The 27,093-nt window shown below is 42.6% G+C and overlaps 1 protein-coding gene across 1 annotated transcript; it reads left to right on the plus strand.

Moving 5' to 3' along the window:
* The first annotated feature begins 3,635 nt into the window (after window positions 1-3,635).
* Window positions 3,636-24,959, plus strand: dnm3b (dynamin 3b). Its single transcript, XM_010741491.3, has 21 exons — window positions 3,636-3,986; window positions 4,423-4,798; window positions 6,885-6,958; window positions 7,142-7,291; window positions 8,834-9,037; window positions 10,156-10,254; window positions 10,750-10,910; window positions 11,236-11,378; window positions 11,571-11,706; window positions 12,341-12,408; window positions 13,294-13,432; window positions 13,624-13,710; window positions 14,821-14,891; window positions 15,081-15,135; window positions 16,630-16,743; window positions 20,750-20,859; window positions 21,725-21,839; window positions 22,055-22,219; window positions 22,345-22,580; window positions 22,676-22,849; window positions 23,683-24,959. The coding sequence occupies exons 2-21, from the start codon at window positions 4,638-4,640 to the stop codon at window positions 23,723-23,725; spliced, it is 2,505 nt and encodes an 834-aa protein (XP_010739793.1). The 5' UTR covers window positions 3,636-3,986; window positions 4,423-4,637; the 3' UTR covers window positions 23,726-24,959.
* Window positions 24,960-27,093: the final 2,134 nt, after the last annotated feature.

Raw genomic sequence — 27,093 nt, forward strand, 5'->3', positions numbered from 1 at the left:
CCTGCAGGCACGTTGTTTTTATAAGTATGGGTTTCCAGGATTCCTCTGGTTCTAATACGCACATTCAACAGTTTTGGTAAATTCCTCTTTTCGTACTACAAACACGAACTATCATTCCATCTGTGTGTGTGTGTGTGTGTGTGTGTGTGTGTGTGTGTGTGTGTGTGTGTGTGTGTCTGAGCCGCTTAAAGGTGTGCATTACGTAATGGGGCCACTGTTTTTCCCTCACTGATGACAGTTTCACAACAGGGCCTTTCCACTGTGAGGCAAGTCAGGCTAAGATTTGCCATGAGCTAAAATATGCCACTGAGCTTAAAAGAAGAAGCACCACAGAAATGTGAATCAGTTTGTTTATTTCCTCAAACATCGAGCCATAAATAGTTTGTGACCTTGTACAGCTCAAACACTGCTCTGCTTTCATCTTGAAATGACAGGAGCTCAGATATTTCTCTTTAGCTCATCTCAGTGGCCTTCTAAACTCATTAGGAATTAGGAATTTCCTCTCATGGGGAAAGAAAGAAAGGGCAAGGTCAGCTGAATTTCTCCTCTGTAAACAGATTTAAATCTAAGGCTATATTAAATTCAACAGCTGCTCCTGCAGTATTGCCTGTGACTTCTTATTGGGCTCTGTAGAAAAGAAAACAGTGACCTTACTTGCAACAGCAGCTCATGTTCTGGACACAGTAAGGTCATTTAGTGCGCTCGTGGTGGTGCGCAGGCGGCACCATCTTGTCTAAACACAGTGCTGCAATGAAGCATGGGTAATGGATGATTCTGGACGATGATGGAGTGGCGCACTGAGACCAACATGTTGATTACTCTCCACGGCCTCCCTTTGACCTGAAGCCAATAATTTGTTTTCCGCCCGCACTCTACCATCTGTCTCATATTCAAACATATGTACAATGACAAACAGACAAGCACAATGTCCTGTATTTCATTTAAGACAAACATGTACCTTTATGCATCCTCCTGATGAAACCTGCTGTGTACTGTGCATCTGTAATAGTGGAGGATCTACTGTACTCCATATGGGACAAAGCAGACAAAATTATAAAAACACCTGACAATGAAGTTCTTTATTTGTCATATGCATGCTCAACAATTACAGTTAAAATAAAATAATAAATTATGATATAGTGTATATAAAATATGTTGTTTGTCTCTATGTGGCCTGTGAGAAACTGGCAACTTGTCCAGGGTGTACCTAGCCTCTTGCCCAACGACTGGGATAGGCTCCAGCCCCACTGTGACCCTGAAGAGGATAAGTGGTTACAGATAATGGATGGTTGTATATAAAATATAATATAAAATATAATATTGTGATAGACTTGCGTGCAGTGATGATAAAATAAATATATGAATATGTATGTACTGGTCAAATGCTTGGACGCACTTTCTAATCCAATGTTATCAAAACGTTGAAATAACACATTTATCACCTTCTTAATGCATTTCAGTTGTGTTGATCAGTGGTAGTATTGGCAGACAGCTTTATTCAGCTACTGTAGTAATTCACATGGCAAGAACGCTTTAGAGCAACGACAGACCATCGTTATTTTAAAACATGAAGGTCAGTCAGTTCAGACAATATCAAGAACTTTGAATGAGTCTCCAAATTAAGTCACAAAAATCCTCAAACATTGTGAGCTCACATAAGTGATTCACAGTTCAAGTAGCAAACACATCTCGACATCAACTGGTCGGAGCAGACTGCGTGAACAGACCGTCATGGCCAGTCTGCTGCAAAGAAACCACAACTGAGCAAGAATAACAAGAAGTGAATTGTTTGGCCCACAACCCATGAGGAATGGACATTAGATCGGTAGAAATCTGTACTTTGGTCCAATGAGCAAATTTAAGACTTTGCGTTCTGACTGCCAACTGAGTAGGACAACGGATGGTATCTGCATGTGTGGTTCCCACCATGAAGGCTTGAGGAGGAGGTGTGATGGTGTGGGGGTGTTTTGCTGGGGACATTCTTTTTGATTTATTCAAAATTCAAGGTATTATTAGCATAGCTACTATAGCATTCTTCAGTGACATGCTATCAAACCTAGTTTACACTTAGTAGAAACATAGCAGGTTTTTCAACAGGATGATGACCGCAAACACTGATCCAGGCTATGAAAGGGCTTTTTTGACTGTGGAGGAGAGTGATGGAGTGCTGAAGTACATAATACAATGTAATGAAGTGCATTGTCTACTGCATTCACATGTAATACTATGCATAATATATAACAAAGAATACCAAGCCAATTCAGTTTCTTTCAGTCAGATGTGCACATGGCAGAGACATTCACTGCTAAAGCAACGGACAGGTCCTGGTCTAAAAACAGGCCCACCTAAATTTTTAAGCCTTAAATATTGACCTGGAGACCAACTCTCCTGTCACCCTAGATACCTCAGGAAACAGGATCTTTGGTAGGAGATGGAAGAGAAGGTTGGAGAGACAGAGAGAGAGGACTGGATTGATGTTGATGTTACTGGATACCCCTCCTCACACATCCTTTCTCTGTCAGGTAAGGTCAAAGGGCTCTGCGATGCAGTTCAGTCAGTCAGTTTTTATATCAGTGTAACTCATAATTCATACTCTCTTAACAACAGATTCAGTTACCTCCACTCCTGTTTTTTGGACCACCAGACTTCTTAAAGCAGAATACAGTCGGCCTCCTTAAGTTTTTAACCATAGTTTTGACTTATTTCAATATGACATGAGTATATGTCTCTTATATTACCTGTATTGTTTTGTTAGAATTTAGTTCTGGTGTAATATCCTGTCTAAAACTTCTCACATAATGTCAAATATGAGCTGGGCCCACACACAGAGCCGCAGTGGTTAGGTCGTTACTGCCACCTAGTGATATCCCAGCTCACTGCAACATGATGTGCAGACCAGGACCCATCTCAAGAGGCCTGGCCATAATGAAAAGGGCAAATCCTGACTAAATCGATAAGGTTTTTACAGTCACAGGCAAATGGTGGGTGTCGCACAGAGCTGTGCCTGTTATGTCCTCGATGCATATCAGATCTCTTTTCAGAGGGACTTGAAGTGCAAATTAGATCTGTCCTCATAGATCATCTCATGATAGGCGGATGTTCACATCCAGTGGAAGAGAGACACTTGTTATCAGGCACAGAGGTTGTCCTGAGAGAGGTTAAGGCAGAATGGCAGCGTCCTTTCCGCATGACCGCCCTCACCAGCCTGCTTGGGCCTGCTGTGACAATCTGGGACCGAGCATCACACTTTTTTTTTTTCTTTTCCAGTTAAAGGAAACGCTTCTTGACTTCTTTCAAACCTAAAATGTCAATGTCAAAACGGATGCAGCTCAGTGTGCAGCGACATAAAATGACAGCCATGGCTTTGCACCATGTATGAAATGGTAGTGTGTGTAATTTACGACAGCTGGTTTCTGCTCCTGCTCCTGCTCCTGCTCCTGCTGCTGCTGCAGGGATCTGAAGGAGCGCATCCACCTCTTCTGTTGCAGCGATGCGCAGCCGTGCCGCATGACTCACAACGGCAGAAATGGCACGGATGTAAACAGGGGGCGGGCTCAGGTAGGCCTAACCTGTACCTGTCCAGCCAATGGGGTGCCGCGTTTCTTTGCCACGTCTCCAATCCCGCGGTTCCTATTGGTCATCCGCCGCGTCAATACGGTGTAGGGAGCGAGGCGCAGCTTCGCAATTACACCGCGGAACGGAGGAGAGGGCGAAAAAATGATTAATCTGTCAAAGGCGAATTTGTGTTCGGGATGAGACCGCTCTGACATTCAGCCGACCGGAACGAAGCCCCCTCAAACAGGCGCGCACAAATTGATGCACAGGAATCTGAGATCAAGCTGATGCACCGCCATAGCAGGTGGTGCTTGTATAATCGTCCAGGGTCTTGTTACTTGTCTCTGCTGCCCGATCTGCGCGTCGTTTCAGCACTGGACAGCGACCGGGACCATCGGACACTGAAGACACCGAGGGAATCCTGAGGCGGGGTAGGCTCACAACAACAACACAAGCATCACCGTGTGCCATTCTGATTTTTCACTGTATATATGTTGGATATCTGCACCCAGCGACAGATGCTTTGTTTTTTTTTTTTGCCTTTATTACGCGTGATTCGTGCGTGATTTGTGGAGCCTTGAGCGCAGGGGTTTGTTCAATGTGACTAATGTGGAGCCCTATGGAGCTCGCCGCTCACCAAATGCCCTTGAAAGTATATGCTTCGTGCGCCTCGGTGTGTGTGTGTGTTTGTGTGCGTGTTTGTGTGCAATGCAAAGAGAGGGAGGTAGAAAGACAGAAAGAGAGAGGGGGGGCGGGGGTTATGGTGATTGTGGTAAGCAACTGCGCAATTGTCTGTGGCTGTCTGTTCATATCTCCCCTTCCCTCACCTTTCTCCCCCACCTCTCCCTCTCTCCTCTGCTTCCACAGTCGGTCCGACCCTCGCTTGGCTCGGGGCAATGCGCGGCTAGATGACTTCACTACATCAACAAGCACCGCGGTATCCTGGACTAATATAGCAGTGCCACATCCCCCACCCCCTCCTCTTCCTCCTCCTCCTCCTCCTCTCTCTCTCTCTATCGCTCTCTCTCTCTCTCTCTGCCTCTCTCTCTCTCTATTCGCTGATCCCTCCGACTAAAGGCACCATGGGAAACCGTGGCATGGAGGACCTGATCCCGTTGGTCAACAAGCTGCAGGATGCCTTCAGCTCCATCGGTCAGGCCTGCAACCTGGACCTGCCGCAGATCGCAGTGGTCGGCGGTCAGAGCGCAGGAAAAAGCTCCGTGCTGGAGAACTTTGTAGGCAGGTAAAAAAAAGTGACCACCAGAAATAGGGTAATCCCTTCTCCCGTTAACCTTGAGGATGACATAAGAGGCCTATGGAGCCAATCTCTCCGCGCAGGGTTCAGACCATCTCTCTCCAGCTTTACGGCACTGCTGTGATGAGCAGAGACCTTCAGTTATGATCTCTTTATTTTTAAACACACAACACTGTCTTGTGGCCACTAACAGAGGATGGAAGCTGTATTTGGGTTACAGCAGCACCTGGGGGATTTCAACAACCAGCTGCAGTCAGACAGTCCTAGAAATATCCATCGCTTTTTCAGTTTTCAAGTGTCCATTCACGGGGGGCATTAATATGCTGCTGACCCTATGGGAAGGACAGTGTCCTGTTTCCTGATTCCAGAGACTGCATGTAACCGTTTTAAATCGTCATCCTGCTGCACGTGAGGCAGTGTCAGCTCCCACTCCTGAAAACACCACATGAATATTTATCATCCTGCCCTGGATTTTGGTCACTCACAGCAAATAATGAGATGCTGCGTTTGAATTGATTTTTATTTTCAAGACAATGATCAGGCCCTTCCCTACCCAGGAGCATGATTCTGTTGGTGACGTTACTTCCAATGTTCATTTATGTTAAACAGTTGATCAGAAACAGACATGCATTTAGGTCCCACACTCCCAGCTGCCCGATAGCTCCTGTTGTCTGCTCCAAGATCATTATTTTCTGCTCCATAATATGAAACATTCTGATTTGTTTCCCTGCATTTCAGAGGCATGGAGGACATTTTAATTGCGGGCTAGTTATAGTGTAGTGGCTATCAAATGTCCTAATTATAAAGAGAAGTGCTAATCACTTAATCTCAGGATTTGCTGAAACAATGAATTCATTCATTTGTTGTAGCATTTCCTTTGCTGTGCAATGACAATGCCAGCTGATATGATGTCTTGTCTAACTCAACTGATTTTACATATAAAGGTCAGGTTATTCATCACCGAAGGTGACCCTGTTGATCATTGTGGTTATTTATGACATTGAATGGCTTATCTGAGTTTGGCTTTAGACTCCAAATATTTGGCACAAAACATGTTACAAACTGGGGGTGTTGAGTTTGAAAGATCAGTTGCAACTGAGATACATTATGGGAAATGTAGTGTTTTGGAGCTTGAACTGAGATACATTATGGGAAATGTAGTGTTTTGGAGCTTGACTGACTGCAGAGAGATTAAAACTCAGGATGTTTTGCCCTCTGCTGCTTCAAATCCAACCAATCTTTTTTTCAATGTGTCTCTCACAAGCTCCCAACTTTGTTGACGTGCAACACTAAATCACTGGTGTGCTTAAAAAAACAACAACCCATAATCATATCCTATGAATAAGATTGCCTTCATTGAGACCACACAGCTCATTCTTTGTGCAGTTTCGACATACATGTGTGCAGTGTCCAGATGGATGCATTGATTTTGTCCTGTTCCAGCCTCATTGAGAGTCGTGATGCTGAGTAATGGTCCATCTGTCCAAAACTGGCTCTGCACAGTACTGAATGGACAAGTAGTGGGCTTGTCTTTTTTCTTCTTTTTTTTTAAAACTCCCACTTGAGGGAGATCCGAAAGTCAATATGTGTTAATGAGGTTTCTTAGAACAGACCTTCAGCACAGGGTGGCTGTCAGGTGTGTGGCATGCTGATGCCTGCATTTGCACCCACACTAGTGGACACACTTTCTGGTGTGGAAACCCTTAGGTAATGGATTTTAAATGAGAGCGCACCTTGTCAGCAGTGCAGGTCTTCATTTTGACCTGTTGTTTGTCTGGTCAGATACTGTTGGAGGTCTTTGTTGCAGCAGCAGCAGCAGTAGCATCTGAAAGCTACAGGAGCTGTTGTGTTTTAAAATGGCTCCTACTCCACTCAGACTGTATTGGACTGGCTTATAAGCCCCACAGTAGCTGGCATGTCATTACACAAGATTCAATTAGAAGAAATTTGTTTTTTTAAGAGTTCAAAGCCTCAAAATGAAGACATCATTATGCCACCTATAGCCATGCACACACTCTCTGATAAATGTTTACATTGGCTGTGGTTTGATATCATGAGCTTTGTCTTTCCTCAGGGACTTTCTGCCCCGTGGGTCTGGTATTGTCACCCGCAGGCCCCTGGTTCTGCAGCTTATCAGCGCCACTGCAGGTGGGCGCACACACATTTACACACCCACACATGCTATCACGCAGACACATACACATCTCCCCTTTTTAAATGCTACTGTTTTTTTTCTCCCCTTTTAACCCTTTACATTATTTTCCCTCACATACATATGCAGCACAGCCACCACTAATCTCAGTTATGTGTTCTTCATTTCCATCCTCTCAGAATGGGCTGAATTCCTCCATTGCAAAGGGAAGAAGTTCACAGACTTCGATGAGGTTCGCCAAGAGATCGAAGCAGAGACAGATCGTGTCACGGGGGCCAACAAAGGCATATCTCCTGTCCCCATCAACCTGCGGGTTTACTCCCCTCACGGTGCGAAGCTCTTTCCTTTCACCTTCAAGTAACATCTCGCAGTAACACATTTGAAACGAGGCAGTCTGTGAAGTTGTGAGTCATCATACTCTTTGTACTATCAGCTGGCAGGAGATGTTTTTAAAAACTGGGTTATTGTTTTGTTAGCAAAATAATTAAGATCTCTGTTATATATAACCTATTTAAACATACTACACTGATGCTATGCTGACATCTTAAGATTGTCTGCACTGTTTTTATAGCAAGAGCCTTGAAATGATGGACTAATTAAATAGTCAAATACCGACATGCATTGGCACCACTTGTTATGACTCACTCCCAGTCACTGTTTTTGATTCTCACTGACATATTTGACATCCTGGGAATAAGACTCAACAATTAATTATCCTCCTCCAGTGTCAGTGACCCCTCATTTAAATCACATTTCTACAATCTGTGATCTTCTGCCACTTGAACACCAGACTGTGAATTGTTCCTCTGTCACTTCAAGTTATTTGCTATTTCTTGTATTTTCTGGTATAAAACTGACAGTATGTACAGTAAACATTCAAGGATTGGATTGCAATACAACAAGGCCAAAAATGCTTCCAATTAAAAGTGAGCTCTGTAGCCTACCCGAACAATTGCTAATGAGTTTCAAGCAGTTTCACCGGCTGTTAGCAAAGTGATTCCTAAATGGAGGTTCACACATCACTTAGTTTCATCACACAAACTATTTTTTGTGTGTATTTCTATATGATATATTTGAATTGTTTTAACTGTTGTGTAGGCTAGTGATGTAAAAAGATGAGGAGCTTGGACCTTATCAAAGGCTAAGTCCAACTCAAACGCCAATCAGTCAAACTGTATCAATTTTCAAAGGAAAGCACCAGAGATTCATCAAAGTTGGCTGCAGATGAGCTTTATTATGTTCACAGGCAAACAAAGTCATACTACACTAACTAACAGAATCAACTGTCAAAACATGCTTGCTAACATATAACCTGTTTATGAGTGTAGAGCAGGGACGGACTGGCAATGTGGCATACCGTGCATTTGCCCGGTGGGCCGACGCGGTATTTAGGCCGACAAGTCCCGATATATATATTTTGTTATTATATATAGGTTGTTGTGGGCTGCTCTGGTCCAAAATGCCAGGGCCGATTTTTTGTCCCAGTCCGCCCATGGTGTAGAGAGGGTAGTTAATATGAAATATGGACAATGTATCTGACCTGACACCAGATTTAAATGCAGACATAAATAATCAGTCTATATGTATAATGTAAACTGGGAAGATTTTAAATACCTCGAAGTAACAAAACACACTGCTGATAACGTTTAAATGCTTAAATGACCAAATGTTGTTGTTGTAGCATAATCAGACATTTCCCAGTCCTGCTGAACTGCGTTATTACTACAGACTACAGAGAAAACATAAAAACAAACTAATATTCAGACCAAAAACATGGCTACAGAGGAACACCCCAACAGAATAAGTCCTTTAACAAAATGTCGCAGAGGTGTAACCATTTCTTCTTATACTGTATTCTTCTAACTGTACAGTGCTGAACCTGACTCTCATCGACCTGCCGGGGATCACTAAGGTGCCCGTTGGAGACCAGCCTGTGGACATCGAGCAGCAGATCAGGGACATGATTATGCAGTTCATCTGCAGAGAAAGCTGCTTGATCCTGGCCGTCACTCCAGCCAACACTGATCTGGCCAACTCTGATGCTCTCAAACTGGCAAAGGACGTTGATCCACAGGGTGAGAAAAGGGCATGAGGGCATGGAAAGGATACCAGAAGTAAAAGAGGCTGTGGGAGAGATGTAGAAAGAGGAATGGAAGTATTTTAAGCGCGTAAATGATGGTCTTTTGGTTAGTTAGAGACGGCCCTGAACAAAACATCAAATCTCTATCAGCTGCAGTGTGTGACCTTGTCCTTTGACCTCTCTGAATGTGGAAACAGAATATCCCTACAGGGATCGATCATATGTCACATTATTATTAGACAAGAGGCTGAGAGGAGTGGAAAATGGGGGAAGAGGAGGACATCAAAAGACGAATGAGGAGAAATGAGGAGAGATAAGAAAAAATCTGTTAGAGATGAGACTAAAGAAAAGGAGACACTGGAAGTGGAGTAATAGGAAAGGTAGGAAAGGAGAGAGGAATCAGATTAATTTAATGCCCAAAGAGTCTGACCTTCAGACAGGAGTGGAGGACACCAGAGAGGAGAAGATGATGGAATTAGCTAGGAAGAGGAAGGCGTGGACGGAATAACCTTGTGGGAAGGATGAATGATGTCAGACAAGGAGAATGAGGTAGGAGAGAACAGGAACAGACATTACCATATGATGTATTTCAGATATAGTACATTATATATAGTGACACTTGTTACAGGTCCTGAATTATTTCTTTAAAGCCATGAACTGTGAACAGTGATCATTTTTCTTAAACGATCATTGATCCTTCAATACAAAACCAGGCCTAAGGGACCTCACATAAGTGACCCAGCCTTTCCATCGCGAGGCAAATTGTTCCATCTTATGGTTTACAATTGACGATATTCTCTCCATTTTGTAAATGTCCATTCAGAGTTGGGCTCTCCTGTGACAACATGTCTTGGTAATAGTCTTTTTACCAGCCACCAGCAGTATATCAATCAAATGTTTCTCCTTTTTCAACCATTCTTTAGGTATATGTCCAAAATATAATGTCTTATTTCTCTACGTCCATTCATACCTCCAAAATGTTCTCCATTCTTCCTCTGATATGCGTATACCTCCTTCCTTCTCCTATTTAGTTTTGACATACTCAGTTGAACAAGTTTTAAGATTTCATCCTCTCTCTCTCTCTCTCTCTCTCTTTCTGACCCCCTTTTCTAGGTCTGAGGACTATTGGAGTGATCACCAAACTGGATTTGATGGATGAAGGCACAGATGCCCGCGATGTACTGGAGAACAAGTTGCTGCCACTGCGAAGAGGTGTGTGTTTGTCTGTGTGTGTGTGTGTGTGTGTGTGTGTGTGTGTGTGTGTGTGTGTGTGTGTGTGTGTGTGTGTGTGTGTGTGTGTGTGTGTGTGTGTGTGTGTGTGTGTGTGTGTGTGTGTGTGTGTGTGTGTGTGTGTGTGTGTGTGTGTGTGTGTGTGTGTGTGTGTGTGTGTGTGTGTGTGTGTGTGTGTGTGTGTGTGTGTGTGTGTGTGTGTGTGTGTGTGTGTGTGTGTGCGTGTGTGTGTGTGTGTGTGTGTGATACAATATATTGTAGTGCCAGCCAGACTCACTTTAGCTCTTGTACTTGCTCTCTCTCTTGTAACAGTTTGCTCTCCCTGTGTTCTTAATCACATTGTCCAATAACTCTGTCCTTGTTCTACCTACTTTCACTTCCACTGCTTGTTTTTCTGCTCGTGCTCCTACTGTTGTCCCCTGGGATTGTCATTCATTATTTCTCTCTCGAATTGTGTCCTTGTTTATTCATTCCCAGGTTATATTGGAGTGGTGAATCGCAGTCAGAAGGACATTGATGGGAAGAAAGATATCAAGGCAGCTTTGGAGGCTGAAAGGAAGTTCTTCCTGTCCCACTCATCGTACAGGCACATGGCTGATAAAATGGGCACCCCACGCCTGCAGAGAGTGCTCAATGAGGTGAGCATAGATTTACTGCTGGTGCTTCCCCACAGTGCATTTTATAATGCAATTCCATTGTATGGCACACCAGAGTGGGTGATACAAGCGTGTCAGTAGATGGAAAATGCACTCGCTCTTTCTAGTTCAGCTCCTAATAATTTATAGATTCACCCAGGCAGGTATTCCACACACACTCTGCATTGTTATCGTTAGATTACAATAAAATATGCAGCCTTGATCGTAAATCACTCCACACAGCCGAAATGCCAATAACATAATCTACTTATCGATGCTTTTATGTGATTGTAATTTGTTTCATTTTGCCGGCTTTGTCTCTCCATAGCAACTGACCAACCACATCCGGGACACCCTGCCAGCTTTCCGCAGCAAGCTGCAGTCCCAGCTGTTGGCTCTGGACAAGGAGGCCGAGGAATACCGGGGATACCGACCTGATGACCCATCTCGCAAAACCAAGCAGCTGTTGCAGTCAGTACCCCCCGTTTTCTCACAACAAGAGCATTTACATTAGTTTTAGTTCATAAAAGTATGTTGCAAAGCATCTCACTTTCTTTTACGGCATCCATCACTTATCATGTATCTCAGATCTTATATTGTATCTCAGAAGTCATTTTTGGTCTTTTATTTATCACATTCTGACATTTTTTTTCGTTGTTTCAGGATGGTGCAGCAGTTCTCTGTGGACTTTGAGAAAAGGATTGAGGGTTCAGGGGATCAGGTGGACACAGTGGAGCTGTCTGGTGGAGCAAAAATCAACCGCATCTTCCATGAGCGTTTTCCCTTTGAACTGGTCAAGGTGAAGCACATAAAAACAAAACAAGTGGAAACATCTCCAGTGGTGCAATTATTTGACCTGTTTCAAATACCAATGTTTTTTGTCCTTGAATCAGGGTTTCCTTTTCTTGATGTTAGTGCAGTCTCTCACACCCATAGCCAGGAAAATTCATAGTCCACGACCTCAGTGTCCTCAGTGATAGTTCTGGCACTGACCGATCTGAGTCATCTGCCCTATTCTGTCTTGTTTAAAGAAAATTCCTGTAACTGAAATAATGACATCCCCAGTCCTAGACTTTTTCTCTTCTCCTTTTAACACTTAAGTAATGAAACCTCAATATAAAACTAAATTACACTTTTTGCAGTCACTTTCCACTTTTGTTTTCTTTGTTCTTTGTCCTTGCAACTCCTCATACACACTGTATAATGGCCTCTAATATTAAACTATCTTTTGTGATTTTCTCTTGAATGATCCCTAAATAGCTTCACTATTATGAATGCCTGTTCAAACTCAGAGTAGAAATACAGCTTTTGGTACTATTTTCTCTTTTTTTTTTAATCTCAAAATTATTCTTTTTATCACTGCCAAGCTTTCTCTGTTCATGCTACTCTTCTCTGTATCTGCTGTCTAAACCCCTTCTCTCTGTTCCCCTCAGATGGAGTGCGATGAGAAGGAGATGCGTCGGGAGATTAGTTATGCCATCAAGAACATACACGGTATCAGGTAGGAATTTGTTGATCAAAAAATATATATACTCTCAAACAGGGGCATCTCTGGCTTGGCTCTTTCCTGGTCGGAGTCCCACCTCATGTGCTCGTTCACCGTATCCAGGCATTGGACGATTGTCCAGACCCAGATCTTCAGAGAGTACCTCCTCTCCTTGCACTACCAACAACTGAACATGTTAAATCTACCTCCCTCTACAACTGTCACAGTACTTATTGCTGCACTAACATGTCCTAGTCACACTGTACCTTGATTGTTTCGCTTTTTGTAAGCGCTTTGGATAAAAGTGTCAGCTAAATGACTAAATGTAAACTACATGATTGCCAAAATTCAGTTTTCATGTCTCCTCCTGCTCTTGTACTACAGCTACAACATTTGTTCACAGCCTGAAGACAGTCATATATTAATGGGAAAACATCATAACAAGTAAAAATACAGATCAGTCTGAATTTGGTTTGCCAACAGCCTAAAAATACATGGTTTGTTTGGGGATTTATGAACAAGGGAGGAGCATGTTGTCGTTCTCTCTTTCTTTTTTTATGTTCAGCCCAGCCTCTCTGTGTGTTTCTATATTGACTCAGCAGAGGTTAGCCACCATAACCAAAAAAAAAAAAGCCACCCAAGCAAAAGAGAATCTGACATTTAAAGAAACACCACATTTTTAGCCTGAATTCTCTCCAAAAACAACAGCAGGTCCAATATCAACTATCACTAAAAGTTTGGGCACAGGCTCCTTTATTATTGCAACCTCAGACTGTATAATATAGAGGCTATTGTTACTGCTGGTAGAATCAAAATACAGATAAAAATACTTGTCATCGAAAAGGGAAACCACTTTTTATCACAATTGTTTCCTTTTCTTTTTCTCTTGGTGGGTTTCAGGACTGGACTTTTCACCCCAGACATGGCGTTTGAGGCCATTGTAAAGAAGCAGGTTATAAAGCTGAAGGGGCCCTGCGTCAAGTGTGTGGACATGGTCATCCAGGAGCTGATAAACACCGTGCGCCAGTGCTCCAACAAGGTAACTTGTGTGTTTTCTATGGGGTTAGAAGAGAAAGTGGGAGGAAGGAAGGCGGGATGGTCGATAAAAGGTGGATTCAAGAAAAGGAAAACTTCTGTTTTCATTTTGTTTCTGAGTTTGCTTTTTGTCATTCATTATTCCACGCTCCTCATTATGTGGGATGAGTGATAAGCTCTGTGATGTGTTTTCAGCTGGAATGCTTCCCCAGGCTGCGTGAAGAAACTGAGAGAATTGTGACTTCTCATATCCGAGACAGAGAGAGTCGGGCCAAGGACCAGGTAACACCCATCAGTCTGTAATTATGGACATACAGACTTGTTTATGAAGGTCTGTGGCATGAATACACACGTATTCATTAAGCCAATGTTAGTGGTCAGTTTTTCTTTATATGGAGAGATTACTATTAGTATATATACTTTATATAGGTATAGAAAATATCGAAATAGGTTTGACATTTTGGGAAATAAACTTGTTTGAAGAAGATCAAAGTTACTCCATATGCCCATACAGTTAATATAAAGCTACTACCAGCATCTGGTATTCTTAAAAAAGTTTGCTCTTACTCTGTCTGAAACAAACCATCTGTAAGAGAACTCACCTGTCAATCAAAGCAGCATGCTGGATAATTTTAAGATAATATAATAGCTGATAGTTTATTAGCTAATAGGCTAATATTAATATAATTTGAACTTGGTTGAATTCAATTGTCATGAACAGGGAAATTAATTTGAACTTGGTTGAATTCAATTGTCATGAACAGGGAAATTAACTATAGAGACCAAAACCATTTTTTTGTACCAGGCTGTAAACATAAAAGTATGCTGCAAAGCATCTCAACTTTCTTTCACGGCATCCATCACTTATCATGTATCTCAGATTATATATTGTATCTCAGAAGTCATTTTTGGTCTGTAAACATGTTTATTTCTGCTGTGAAGTTGGACATTTGAACATGGGGACTTATGGAGACTAAGCCTCGTTCTGTAGCCAGCCTTAGGTGCATGTTTGAGGAACTGCAGTTTTTGGTACTTCCGCTTTGGCTGCCACTTGGTCTGAATTAAACAAAAACACATTCTAGCATCTATAAAGCTCACTAATTGACATGTTATCTCTCGCTTTGTGTAATCTATAAGAAAAGCAAAGTGTTTAAATGACACATTGTGGATATATGTGCCAGGCAGAGATCAGCTAGATATTCTCTTCTGTTGACATGCTTTATGTTGATAAACTGCTGGCTACAGCTTCATGTTTAGCAGACAAATATGAGAGTGGTATCAATTTTCTCATCTAACTCTGTACAGTTAATAAGAGTCTTTCCCAAAATGTCAAGCTATTCCTTTAATAATGGGTTACACTCGCTTCATGTTAAATGTTTTATGTTGTTACAGGTTCTGCTGTTGATAGACATCCAGCTGTCTTACATCAACACTAACCACGAAGACTTCATTGGCTTTGCTAAGTAAAGACTCCATCTATTAGCTTGGCTCAACCATGATAAATAATTCATGATTAAACATGTCGAGCTGACGAAAAACAAATGTTTAGAAGACTTTCTTCTACCCTTGTCATGTTTTTCTTCCTCTTTCCTCTTCTCTCCCCACCGCCCCGTCTCTCCTGCCATCTCCGTTTTGCTGTTCCTCTACCGCAGTGCGCAGCAGAGGAGCAGTCAGACCAATAAGAGCCAGAGTTCAGCAGGAAATCAGGTGAGCGTTTGTCACGTCTTGTCCGTCATACACAAACAGCAGAGCACAAGGTCAAGGGAGGACTGCACACCCACACAGCAGCAGGATGACTACTGCAGAGAAAATCAAAAGAGAGAGACCCTGAATCGAAAGAGATCTGACTCAGGATCCTCTTTCTTTTTTAGTAAATCCTTTGCATTGCACACATTTTATGTTATGTACATTTTATCCTTGTGTTTTTTATTATTATTATTATTATTTTAAATTAAAGTCATGCATGCTGTCTTCTGTTTAGTCGGGCACCAGTTGTTTGCTTCTTTGGTTTTATGATTTAATCTCAGTGAAAGAATGACATTGGGTTCTATTACTTTATGCCACCATCATCACTGGTGTTGTTGTTGAGACATTTCCCTTTGTTTGAACCCCTTCCTGTGTCATCAAGGTGCCACTTTGCATTTCATCCCCCCATCCCTTAGTGAGAATCTCAGCTGCCCTCTTATGGGTGTCTGTTGGTGAGTATCGCTCATTGTGGGTTATAGTTTGCAATGTCATTTGTGTCTGCAGTAACACTTCTGCCCATTGTGTGGTGCTCTCCAGCACCGCTGCATAAGAACCTGTCATCTTCTTGTTTTCAACTCTGGCAGGTCAAAAATGGCAAATTGGCTGTGTAAGCCGCTGTTGGGCAGACGCATTTTCTTAAAGACTTAAGTTGCTTTAGAAAAGTTGCCATTTCTTTTTTTAGTGCCACACGGTTTCTAAATCCCCCACATTCCTTCCTGTTACAGGCCTCCTCTCCTCCTGCATCAGGCCTGATTGTAAGAGTTTACTATCTAACCGTTTACTCTCTAACACCCCCTTCACCCACCAAGGTCCGCAGACTACAAGGGGTTGCCAAATAAATAGAAATGAAAAGTTTCCTTTCTGTGGCAGTTAAAATGTCATCTCTAAGACACAAAGCATTAGAAATATGATTTCTTTTAGCATCCTGCTATGGATACAGGCACAAAACACCTCTCCAATTTGTGCCTCTGACAGAAAGGCTTTGTAATGATTTGGGTAACCTCTTTAGTGAGTCTTAGGCGGTGCAAGACTGACAGTAATCTAACCTAATAATCACTTGGCACTGTGCCCACAGGCTTGTTTATGTAGGGCTTGTAGGGTTAATACACCTAACGCAGTTGACACACACGCTTTATTGTGCGCTTGAAGCACTTAACACAATGGTCACTTAACAAGCTAACTCTGCTCGTGGCGTTGTGAACACAGTTCCTTGCATGAGACTGCACTGACACACAGTCACGTGCTAGGCTCCTGGTGAGTCACAAGGGCACAATGACACACCTAACCCGACCTTCACACACATGTCATCGCAGTTCATGCATTGATGACCTGCACAGATTGATTCATCAAGATGATTGCGGATAAAGATCTCCCGTTATCTCCTTGTTTTCTTAAGTTTTTATTTTATTTCACAGCAGCTTTTATTCACTCTGTTGACCATCCCCTTTCCCGCAGGTCATTCGCAAAGGCTGGCTGACCATCAACAACATCAGCATCATGAAGGGAGGAGCCAAAGAGTACTGGTTTGTGCTGACTGCCGAGAGCCTCTCCTGGTTTAAGGATGATGAGGTGAGTTTATCATTTCTACTTAAATACTTACTCATATGACAATATGTAAATATGGAAGGTGCCACTTGTTATAACAGAGCAACAGAGAATTATCACCCAGTTCTGCAGTTCTCGGTTTTGCAGAGCATTTTAGTGTCTTTCGGCTCATTGTTTTGGTATTATGGCTTGCAACTTCACCGTTTCAGTTAAGTCTTATGGCTGGTAGCTGCTTTTAGCACAACAAAACTCTGAAAATCACTGTTGGCAACTTTAGCAGGAGCGTTTAGCAGATAATTCCTTCAGGAATTAGAGGGTTTTTTGTTCTTTTTTTTTGTCTTTTTTTAATTAATATTTGGGACCTTGGTGTTTAGATTTTTTTGAATATCCTCTAGGCGAGAAGGAAGAATTGCTCTTTATGGATTACGGTCTGGTGGAACCAGCAACTGATTTAAACATACCAGTGTTGGACAAATGACTCAGACCTCTTGAATGTTTTTACAAAAAAAAGCTGAATTTTATTATTTTATTTCCATTATCAGTACATCAGAAATATCTGTAATGACACAGAGAGGAAAGCAGTCCGTTTACACACATACCACTCTGCATCGACAGGATGCAGTACCGGGTCCATCTTGCTGACTTATTTGGCGGGCTGATGTCTATCTGCCTGTCTGTGCCTGCTGTACAGGTTGGAAGATATTCTGCACAGCAAGTGTAGATAGGCAGACACACTGCAACTCCTTCAGCCAGTTGGTGTTGTTGCTGCATGGTTGTTTGTTTGTTTACCGGGTCCTTGTTTAGTCTCTTGCCAGTTCCATGTGAGATAGAATTTGTAGACACAATGATAGAGACAATGGTGCTTTCTCCAGTCTTGTTGTGAAAGAGGTTCCACTTTAATGTAGGTCAACTTAACTTGTGGTTACTATTTGTGAGCATTTAGCCTTTGTTTAAGAGCGGATCATAACCATGACGAAGCAGTTTACAGTGTGAATTACGTACGTGGCCGTGGTTCTGTCATTCACTCGTTCTTTCCATTCATCTTTCCCTTTGTCTCGGAGTTTCCCTTTCTTTTCTCTCTTTCTTCTCTCCCCACCTCTTTCCACTGGGAGTTTAGGCATTCGCCTCTTCTTTGCAAATTTGGAACGGCCCCAATCCTGACCAAATGTTCACTCACAGACACCCAAAAATATATGAAAGCATACTCAGCCCTCAGACAGCACACAGGACGCACAGCACTGGGTCTACAGATTGTCATTTGATACGTCGGTGTGGTAATATAGGAAATTATAGACTCTGCGGCTTTGCCTTGTATATTTCTGTTTTACACTCCATGAACTTTCTATAGTCACATACGCATGTATGTGCACACACGCACACCCTCCTCCCTCTCTTGGTGTGGTTGGCAGTCACTTTGGAACTGCTCGCATTCTTGGCAGGAAAATCACAAGTTTTTAATCCAAACATCAGCCTCCAATGTTTCAGCAGAGAGAAACCCCTCTATTAAATATCAATACACCCCCTCCCTCCCCAGCTCCCGCTCCTTTCTGTTTCTGACTTTATAACCAGCTATCAATTCATGACACCGACTCACTGACCTTATACAAAGTGTAATCTTCCATAAAAGTTCCCTCAAACCAACAACATAAAAGCTCACCTAGTCAAATGTAAAACATCCTGCTTATATTCTTTGTGCGCCGGGGCTTTTGCTTTCTTGCGCCATCTGCAAAAAACTTTTCCTACCAGCTTTTTGCTGTTATTTGACACCACAGCAATCTAGTGTCCTTTTGCCTCAAGTCTTCCAAGTCCATTTTGGCCACCCACTGAAATAACTTCACTGGAGGTGTCTGACTGTATTTTCAAACTCCACTTGATTGATTGGCCCTCGTTCCTTTGGCCAGTGTTAGATGCTTTGCAGCCACACTCGCTCCTCCCACCAACCCCCCTCCCCACCCCCCCTTTCCAGTGGACCACATCTTCATCAGAGCACCAGGCTAGCAAGCCTGCACACTTACTCATTCATGCTATAAATTATGTGAGCTGGCTATTTTGTGAGCTTTGGCTTCAAATCTTTTCTCGTTCTGGCTTTTTTTTTTTTCTTTTCAGTTTTTTACTTTTTTACACTTTGTTTTTTTTACAGCAATTTGTCAAATCTGCAGTTAGTGTTGAAAAACTGATGATGTATGTTTATTCCAAAAAAAAACAAAAAACGTGAAAAGGAAGTGGTGAGTGTTAGAATGCACTTACAAAAAAAAAACAGATCACATAAAAGGGTGAGAAAGAAGGAACAGATGCAACCCCCCCCCCCCCCCAAAAAAAACAAAAAAAAAAACATCTTGGAGACCTGAAATGCCAATAGAGAGACAGAGAGAGAGACACAGAAAGACAGACTGACAGAAGAGGGTCCATGCCCAGTCTAACCAATGTGCAGACTACTGTACACCAGTATGACAATGAACAGGTAGTCTGAACACTGGGTGGACGGAGCCGGAGTTAAGAGCCAGGCCTTGCGTGCTGTTTTCTGCCATCCCAGATGCTCGCAGCTCTGTCGTTTGTGCCCTCCCTTCGCCCCTCTCTCCATTTTGGCAGCAAGGATCCCGTCTATCGAAAAACCCCACAAAAACTGCGATTCGCCTCATCCTTGTTTGCTGCCCGCTCTCTGGTGCACGTCTCTTGGCGTGTTTATTTGTTTTGGTAGACGTCTGAGCTCTGGGTCCCCTCGCGGTCCATTTTGGTCACGCCGGCCATGAAGAGTATCCAGCCTTGACGTGGCATATTCGCTCAGACGACTGGGACAGACTGGCTGCACGTTCAGGGAGGGGATATTACAAAAAAGAGGGAAAGAGAGAGACGGAGGGGGGGAGTGAGTGAGTGAGAAAAGGGAGAGGAAGAGAGAGGAAGAGGGAGGGGTCCCGTGTGACCATATATGGGCTGTAGTGACCCCTTGGGGAATACAACACAGAAGAGTCTGCAGAGTTTTCTTGTCTTCTTTTCTTCCCTCTCCCCTCATCCTCTTTAATTCTTACCTGTGACCATCTACCGCCACTTTCCGGACCTTCAGACCAGAGGTGGGCTTTCTTCTGCAAATCTTTTGCAAATCCACTTTTGTGCTGCTTCTTCTTGGTCTCTCCTCCTCCTCCTCCTCCTTCGTCCGCCGTCTCTTTAACTTCTCCCTCCTTCCCTGGTTCTCTGTGTGCTGCTAAGCACTACCAGATGTTGAGTTTTAACGCCAGGCTGTCATTTAATCTCTCCCTCTCTCCCTCTCTCTCTCTCTTTCTCTCCCTCCTTCTTCTTCTTCTTCTTCAAAAAAAAAAAAATCAGGCAGGAAGTGGGCCCCTCTGGAATGGAAAGAAAAAATATTGAAAAAATATAGAGGGGGAGGGATAAAAGAAAAAAAAAAAAGACAGAGTTAAGAAGAAAGATGGAGGCCAGGATGGAGTATAAAAATGAAGAGCAGAGTTGCTTCGGCGGCCTAAGCATCCGTCACAGGCCCTCTTTGAGTGTGTCACACAGCCATGCCTCTACCTCAGGAGATGAACATTGTGTTTGAGCAGCTCGCTCTGTCTGTCGACCTCCAGTGCTTTCACATATTTGCGTTCTCCCCGTCATTACCACAGCCGGAGAGTTTACACAGCCTTTAGCTACCAGCTCTCCCCGGCAAAACGCACCGTGAAGAACGACTGTGTCTTGACCCACACTGTAATGACTTCCACATGTGCTCTCCTTCTCCCTTTTTCTTTCTCTGTTTCTGCTTCCCCCTTCCCCCCACCCCCCTTTACCTCCCACTCTCATTTCTCCCCCATTCCTCCTCCCTCCTGTCACCCCTTTTCTCTTTGCTTACCCCCCCCCCCCCGAAACCCCTCACCCTCACTTTAAAAAACCTGATTTTACCTTTCTCTTATGGAGATAATCTAGTACGATTGTTTGCACCGATTTCACCGCACGGCGATTCAGAAAACAACACACGGAGCAAATTGCATTAGTCATAATAGTGCCGACGATCCTTACCTTCTGTTTTCCTCATTCACAGGAGAAAGAGAAGAAGTACATGCTCCCTCTGGACAACCTGAAGGTCCGCGATGTGGAGAAGAGTTTCATGTCCAGCAAGCACATATTCTGTATTTTCAATACAGAGTCAAGGTCAGCTGTGAGGACTTAAAAATCAAAAAAATTTTTTATTTATTTGCAGCTGCAAATAAAACTTTTGACAGCAAGAGTTAGAGTTAAGAGTCAGACAGTCCAAGGCCTGTGTGCTGGTGCAGCGGCTGAAATATGTTTTGGATTATGTGTTTTGTACATATGTGTGTATGCGTGCATGTATGGCTCGGACAAACTAAAACTATTTCTAATGATATAGATGTAAATCTTGTTGTCTGCGTCTATGTTTGTCTACGTTTTGATTTATCTTCTGTGTTTAAAAAGTCACACAATTTGTGACGTCTCGGACGTGTAAAATAACCATTTTACAGTGAATTATTAGAAAGACAGAACAAAAAAAGATTACATGAAGATGTTGTAATAGTGGGCTGATGATAATAACAGGGAGAACAAACAGCGTTGACAGGATTGTAACCATAACACAGTGAATTTGTTCAAAACGCCTGAGCTTGAGCTTTTAGTCATTGGTGAAGAACGCCCTATAAAATGTTTTATGGTGAAATCAATTTCACATTCGTTTGAAGGACTTCTTGGCTTTATCCCTAAAAAAGGGTTAAACAACAAAATATCCCACATGGAAGGAGGCACATAACCTAATCCTGTCAATACTTCCAGATGTCAGTTTATATCTTGTGTTTAACTCTTTTCCTGTAACAAAGGAGAGTATTGTCTGCATGTTTTTTTAAAATAGTAATAATGATGATAATTTAAATTAATAGGCATTTAGATTAGCTAGATTCAAAGTTTACTTAAATAAATACCCATATCAACTTTAGTGTTTATTTTGAAAAATGATGTAAAAAATTGACAACATGAATGCACGTCCTCCTGTGTCATGTGTGTGTAGGAATGTGTACAAAGATAATCGCACCCTGGAGTTGGCCTGTGACTCTCAGGATGATGTGGACAGCTGGAAATCATCTCTTCTACGTGCTGGGGTCTATCCTGAGAAGACCACTACGGTTAGTAAACTCATTAATTCTTCATTCAGTTGGTCTTCTACTATTTCCTTTTACTTCCTGGGAAATACTTTCTTAGCTGTAGTTCTCACATCTATGTCTGATGTCAGATTTAAACAATGCTCATTGATTGTTTTGCAAATGTATGTAGGCCTCTCTGTTCCTGTGCACGTCTCTCTCTCATTGTCTGAGTATATTTCTCCTTTCTCCTTCTGTAGGTTGAGAGCGAGACTACCACCACCGCAGATAACTTCTCCATGGACCCTCAGCTGGAGCGTAAAGTGGAGACCATCCGTAACCTGGTAGACTCCTACATGGCTATTGTCAACAAGTGTATACGGGATCTCATGCCCAAGACCATTATGCATCTCATGATCAACAATGTAAGGAAAGATTCTTCAGGTGTTCACTTATTGAGGCTGTGAAGACAGCTTTTACTATATTAAAGTCATACATGAGTGAAAAAATGATTCATTCATTATCATGCACTACTTCTTTTTGCCACTAGGTGAAGGAGTTCATCAATGCAGAGCTACTGGCCCAGCTGTACTCTGCAGGTGACCAGAATGCCCTGATGGATGAATCCCAGGAGCAGGCCCAGAGGAGGGATGAGGTGCTGAGGACCCATCAGGCCCTAAAGGAGGCCCTGAGCATCATCGGTGATATCTCCACCTCCACTATCACCGTCCCCATGCCTCCACCTGTTGACACCTCTTGGATGGGAGGATCTAGTGGTGGTCGCAGGTGCAGCTACCGGAAACTGGTCATATACATGCAGACTGTAACCATTTTAAACCAGCATTCTTTCTTTCCTAATATACATTCAATGCTTTCTCCAGGTCTCCTCCACCGAGCCCCACTGCACCCCGGAGGATGTCTTCAGGCCAGCGCCCAGCTCCCCGAGGGGCTCCACCACCACCAAACCGACCAGGACCCTTGGGGCCCTTCAATAACAGTGCTGATAGCCCACAGGCTCCCAGCCGCCCTAACAGGGCCCCACCTAGCATCCCCAGGTAAATGCAGCCTTCACATAACTGTTTTGTTCATCTAAAGAATATAAGGCATCCTTTGCTTATATTATACATTACTAAGTTCAAATCTCAACTGCTCTTAGCAGCTGCTCTATATCTGCCATGGGACTTTTCCACCCTTTAAATATAATCTGCTTTACTAACAGCTGAGCTGATGCTAAATATAAAACAATAGGTGTATTTCCTGCGATAGAATGAAATACTAATATAATCGTTCAGATTAATTAGATTGGTTGCTCATAAGGAGACACGGTTGTCTTTTGCTGTAGCAAATTTCGATGTTTTACACTACCTCACGTTTTTGTTTTTAAAAAGGTGTTTCGTCATTTTGGTCAGAATTGCTTATTTTTCAAAAGTTACATTAGTGATAGCACTTTATTGTGGGAACAAGAAGAACCAGCTAGCATACAGTTAGCTTAGCACAAAGACGGGTGAAACAACTCGTCTGTCCAGAGATAAAAAAACACCTCTAACACTATAAATCTTGTTAGCTAAGACGACACATTTTACAAGGGCCAGGCTAGCTGTTTCACCCATTTCCAGTGTTTATGCTAAGCTAAGTTAAGAGGCTGCTGGCAATAGCTTCATATCCAGCGTACGTTTGTACTATGAAGACATCTTTTATGTATGATTTGCAACATAAACATGCTGTAGCGCGTTAAACTTATGTGAAGACTAATCCCTGCTGCTCTTTTTTGGTCTTCTCTTCTCTTTTTCTCTACTCCCTTCTCATTTTTCCTCTCTCATTCCTTTTTGTAATCTCTTATCTTGTCCCGTTCTCTGACACTTCTCCTTACACATCATTATTCATTCAGCCGACGACCCCCTCCCTCTCCTACAAGACAAGTCCCACCATAAACATCCAAAGGGGTTTTCTCATACCCCCATTATCTCCCTCCCTCATCCGATCCATTCCTCCTCTCTTAGCCATGGCTCTGCTGTCCTGGTCTCTCCTTAGTGCAGACACTGAAGTCTTTGACCCTAAGACCCCCAATTTCCTGCCAGGTGACGATGTCCATATATCTATGTACAGTATGGTACTTGTCTTGTGGTGTATGTGTATGTGCGCTTGTTGCTCGCCTGTGGTCCAGGTTTGCTTTAGCAGATCCACTACCCAGTATCAGTCCCTGGAACCTCTACCCCCACCCCCACAAACCCCTCACCAAGTCAGCCACTACCACCACCACCCCTCCACTTGCTGCTTCTACATGAAAATACGCTCAGCAGACGTACTGCCCTTCTCATTCCAAAATGCAGCATGGCACATAAGCTGCTTTTATTGCATGGGAGTGTGTGTATGTAGAGTGTGTGTGCGTGTGTTTTGTGTGTATGTATAAGGGGGAGGGACTAATTTGCCTATATGTAGGCTGAGTTTGATTTAGTATTGGATTAATTTATTGTATAATGCCCCATTAAGTGTTAATTATCAGCTTAATGTTCTCTTAGGAACAGAAGTTGTATCTTAGTATGTGTGTGTACGTGCGTGTTTGTGCGCGAGTAACTCCGTGTATGTGTGTATGTGTGTGTAAGAGTGTGTGAGGACACGTGTGCATGTGCCGTCTGTCTGCACGTTTGTTGGCGTTTCAGTTGTATTTGTTTTCATGGTCAAAGCTGTTAATGATGAATCATAAAACCCTTGGGGGTAAATTTAATGTTGGACTTTTGTGAGTTGTTCCTGTGTTGTAGTAGCAGCCATACACACATAGCAAGGCTGAGGAGCACCTTCAGTATTCTCTATATGGAAAACAGCCTCAATAATGCATTTAACCCTGTCATAGGTGTCCACCTGTGCTGTATCAATGGTCAAGTTGTGACCCTCACAGCCTTAAGCTCTGATCCAGACGCTGACTCGTGAGATGGAACTTGCCGCTTGAAAAAAGAAAAGAAAAAAAAAACACACACACAATAAACATGTCAAAACACAAGTTCTTTCTTGAATGAACAAAGAACATGTATTTACATGTTTCCATTTAGCCTTTTTCTCAGGTTTGAAACATGCAACTCCATGCACATCACAAACTAGCGCTCTTTCTCTTTCCTCAACTCTTCTAACTGCTGATATTTCCTCTACTCTCGCAACTATCGAAGCCAGTCTGTCAGTCGGCTTCTGCACCAGAGCTTAAGGTGCTGTTGTCAATGTGCTTCTCTGTCAGTTTGTTATTGTGTATGTGGGCCTAAACTGTGTTCTGATGTATATAGGTAATGATAAGGAGATACTGTACCTGTGGACTATAAAGACCTCATCAAGGATCCTAGCGCTTTAATCGTTCTCTGTGTCTCTATTCACTAAATGCTCTCTTCTCTCTAATTTAGACTGCCTTACCGGCATGAATTACAATTCTGTATTGCCAAAGCTAAATGTATAAAGAGAATCGGGACGTCTGGGAAAAAAAGTCTGCTGAAGACCAACAACAAAGTGGTTCAAGTTGTAGTGAGATGGCATTGTTTAGCAGAGGGCATAATGTTAAGCTGGGGGAATTGCATCAGTTGTTATTTTCTGTGTCTCTGTATCGCTCCTCAATAAACTTCTTCCTCATAATGTCTCAATTTGTCAACGAGTCTTTATTTTTTAAGCCGCTGAGGACAGAATATACAGTATATTTATATAGACCTCTCAATGGAGGGCAGCAAAAAATGTATAGTTCACAAATATTACTGATATATACCAAAACTTCATGTATTCTCTGTGGGCAATTATATCTGCAAGACAAATAGCTATTATGTGTCATTTTACAGCAAATTATGCCTATTATACAACTATGCATGTACAAAAACGCTAATTAATACAATTAATTTGTTAATAGCTAATTACTTCTTTGATATCAAACTTGGTGCTGAGTCCCATGACTAAAAACAAGTCTTCAGACATTGTAAACGGTATTTTCAGTGGTTTCCTTTTAGCCAGAAGATGGCACTAATACATAATTTTCATCACTATGAGGCAGTGTTGTATCCAAATACACATTGTGACAATGTGATTTATTTGTGATAGATAAAGTGTATCTCCTCAAAACGTTATTGATCAATCTCTTCCAAACATGTCACACTGAAAATGAAGCCACAATTTACCTGATGTGTATAAATAGGAAGAAAAAGAGGAATGTGTCTGAAAACAAAATTATTCCAACTTTATGGGAAACAGTGTATATACACAGTTATAAGGGTACAACTGGTTTTCATGGGCTAAAACTGAGGAGCAGAGGTTCAACTCCAAGAGGAAGGTAGTTACATGAAATAAAATTGATCTTCAAAGATGTTCAGATGTCAGTCAGGTTTGCCAGCCTGAATGTGTCAATATAAACTGTTGGTGTAAGCTGCATGTACCTATACTGTATTTTACTATGTATTTGAAACAATATGAAGAACTTGCAAATTAAAACTACTGACAAAAAGACCCCTCAACACTCTCTTAACTCACTCTCTAATAAGGAGGTCAAGTGACACTAGAACAGCGAAAATGCTTCATATATAATCTGTTGTCTGGCACTAACATGGTATTTAATGGGTTAGGGATCAAATCCCACAACAGGTGGTTCATGTGTCTTCTATCATGACCTCTCACATTTTCCCGTGGTTACAGTAACAGTAGCTCTGGTGTGATTGTGCATGAGGGAACTGCTCTTGTAGGAGGTCATCACTTTCGTCCAGCCCTGCAAAGTCAGTGAACACTGACTTCTGTCAAATGTTTGGCCCCTTGCCCTGACCGAGGTGGGTTCAAATCATCTTTCTGAAGCCGGGTATGTGAATTGAGTAGAGGGCTCCATCTAGTGGCCCAAACATAAACATGCATCTATAGTTCCTAAGGTATAGTTGGAGTTTTGTACTTTTTGTCCTGCATGTTCCCGCTCTGGAAAGTACAAAGTGACGGCCTAAATAACCACAGCACTCTCAATACTGTTATGTCGCATGCTATTTAAAGGTGGACAGATTTGTGGCTTTTGTTAACTTTTGGTAAAGATTGCGGCTTCCTTGTCATGCACGGCGTTCACTAAACACACCGCATCTCGGTGACTCGGTCATATTTTCCACAATGTGGGACTATTTTGTCATCATTAAACGTAAATACCACAATTACGATTACATTTGAAGGCACGATTAAACCTCCCTTACCGCTTACCCCTCTTTAAAAAGGCCTCTCTCACAGAAGCCCCGCCTACTCGGGCGACCGGAGACTGCGAAACGAGCGCTCCCCAACACATGCTCAGTTTGAACTGCGCAGCAGCCCG

The sequence above is a fragment of the Larimichthys crocea genome, chromosome XII (genome assembly GCF_000972845.2).
Source record: "Larimichthys crocea isolate SSNF chromosome XII, L_crocea_2.0, whole genome shotgun sequence".
Classification (NCBI taxonomy): Eukaryota; Metazoa; Chordata; class Actinopteri; family Sciaenidae; genus Larimichthys; species Larimichthys crocea.

Coding starts and splice junctions, on each gene's coding strand:
- dnm3b (XM_010741491.3), top strand. CDS start 4,638: ATGGGAAACCGTGGCATGGAGGACCTGATCCCGTTGGTCAACAAGCTG. Junction 9,038..10,155: donor AAAGGACGTTGATCCACAGG/GTGAGAAAAGGG, acceptor CCCCTTTTCTAG/GTCTGAGGACTATTGGAGTG. Junction 14,892..15,080: donor GACTTCATTGGCTTTGCTAA/GTAAAGACTCCA, acceptor CCTCTACCGCAG/TGCGCAGCAGAGGAGCAGTC.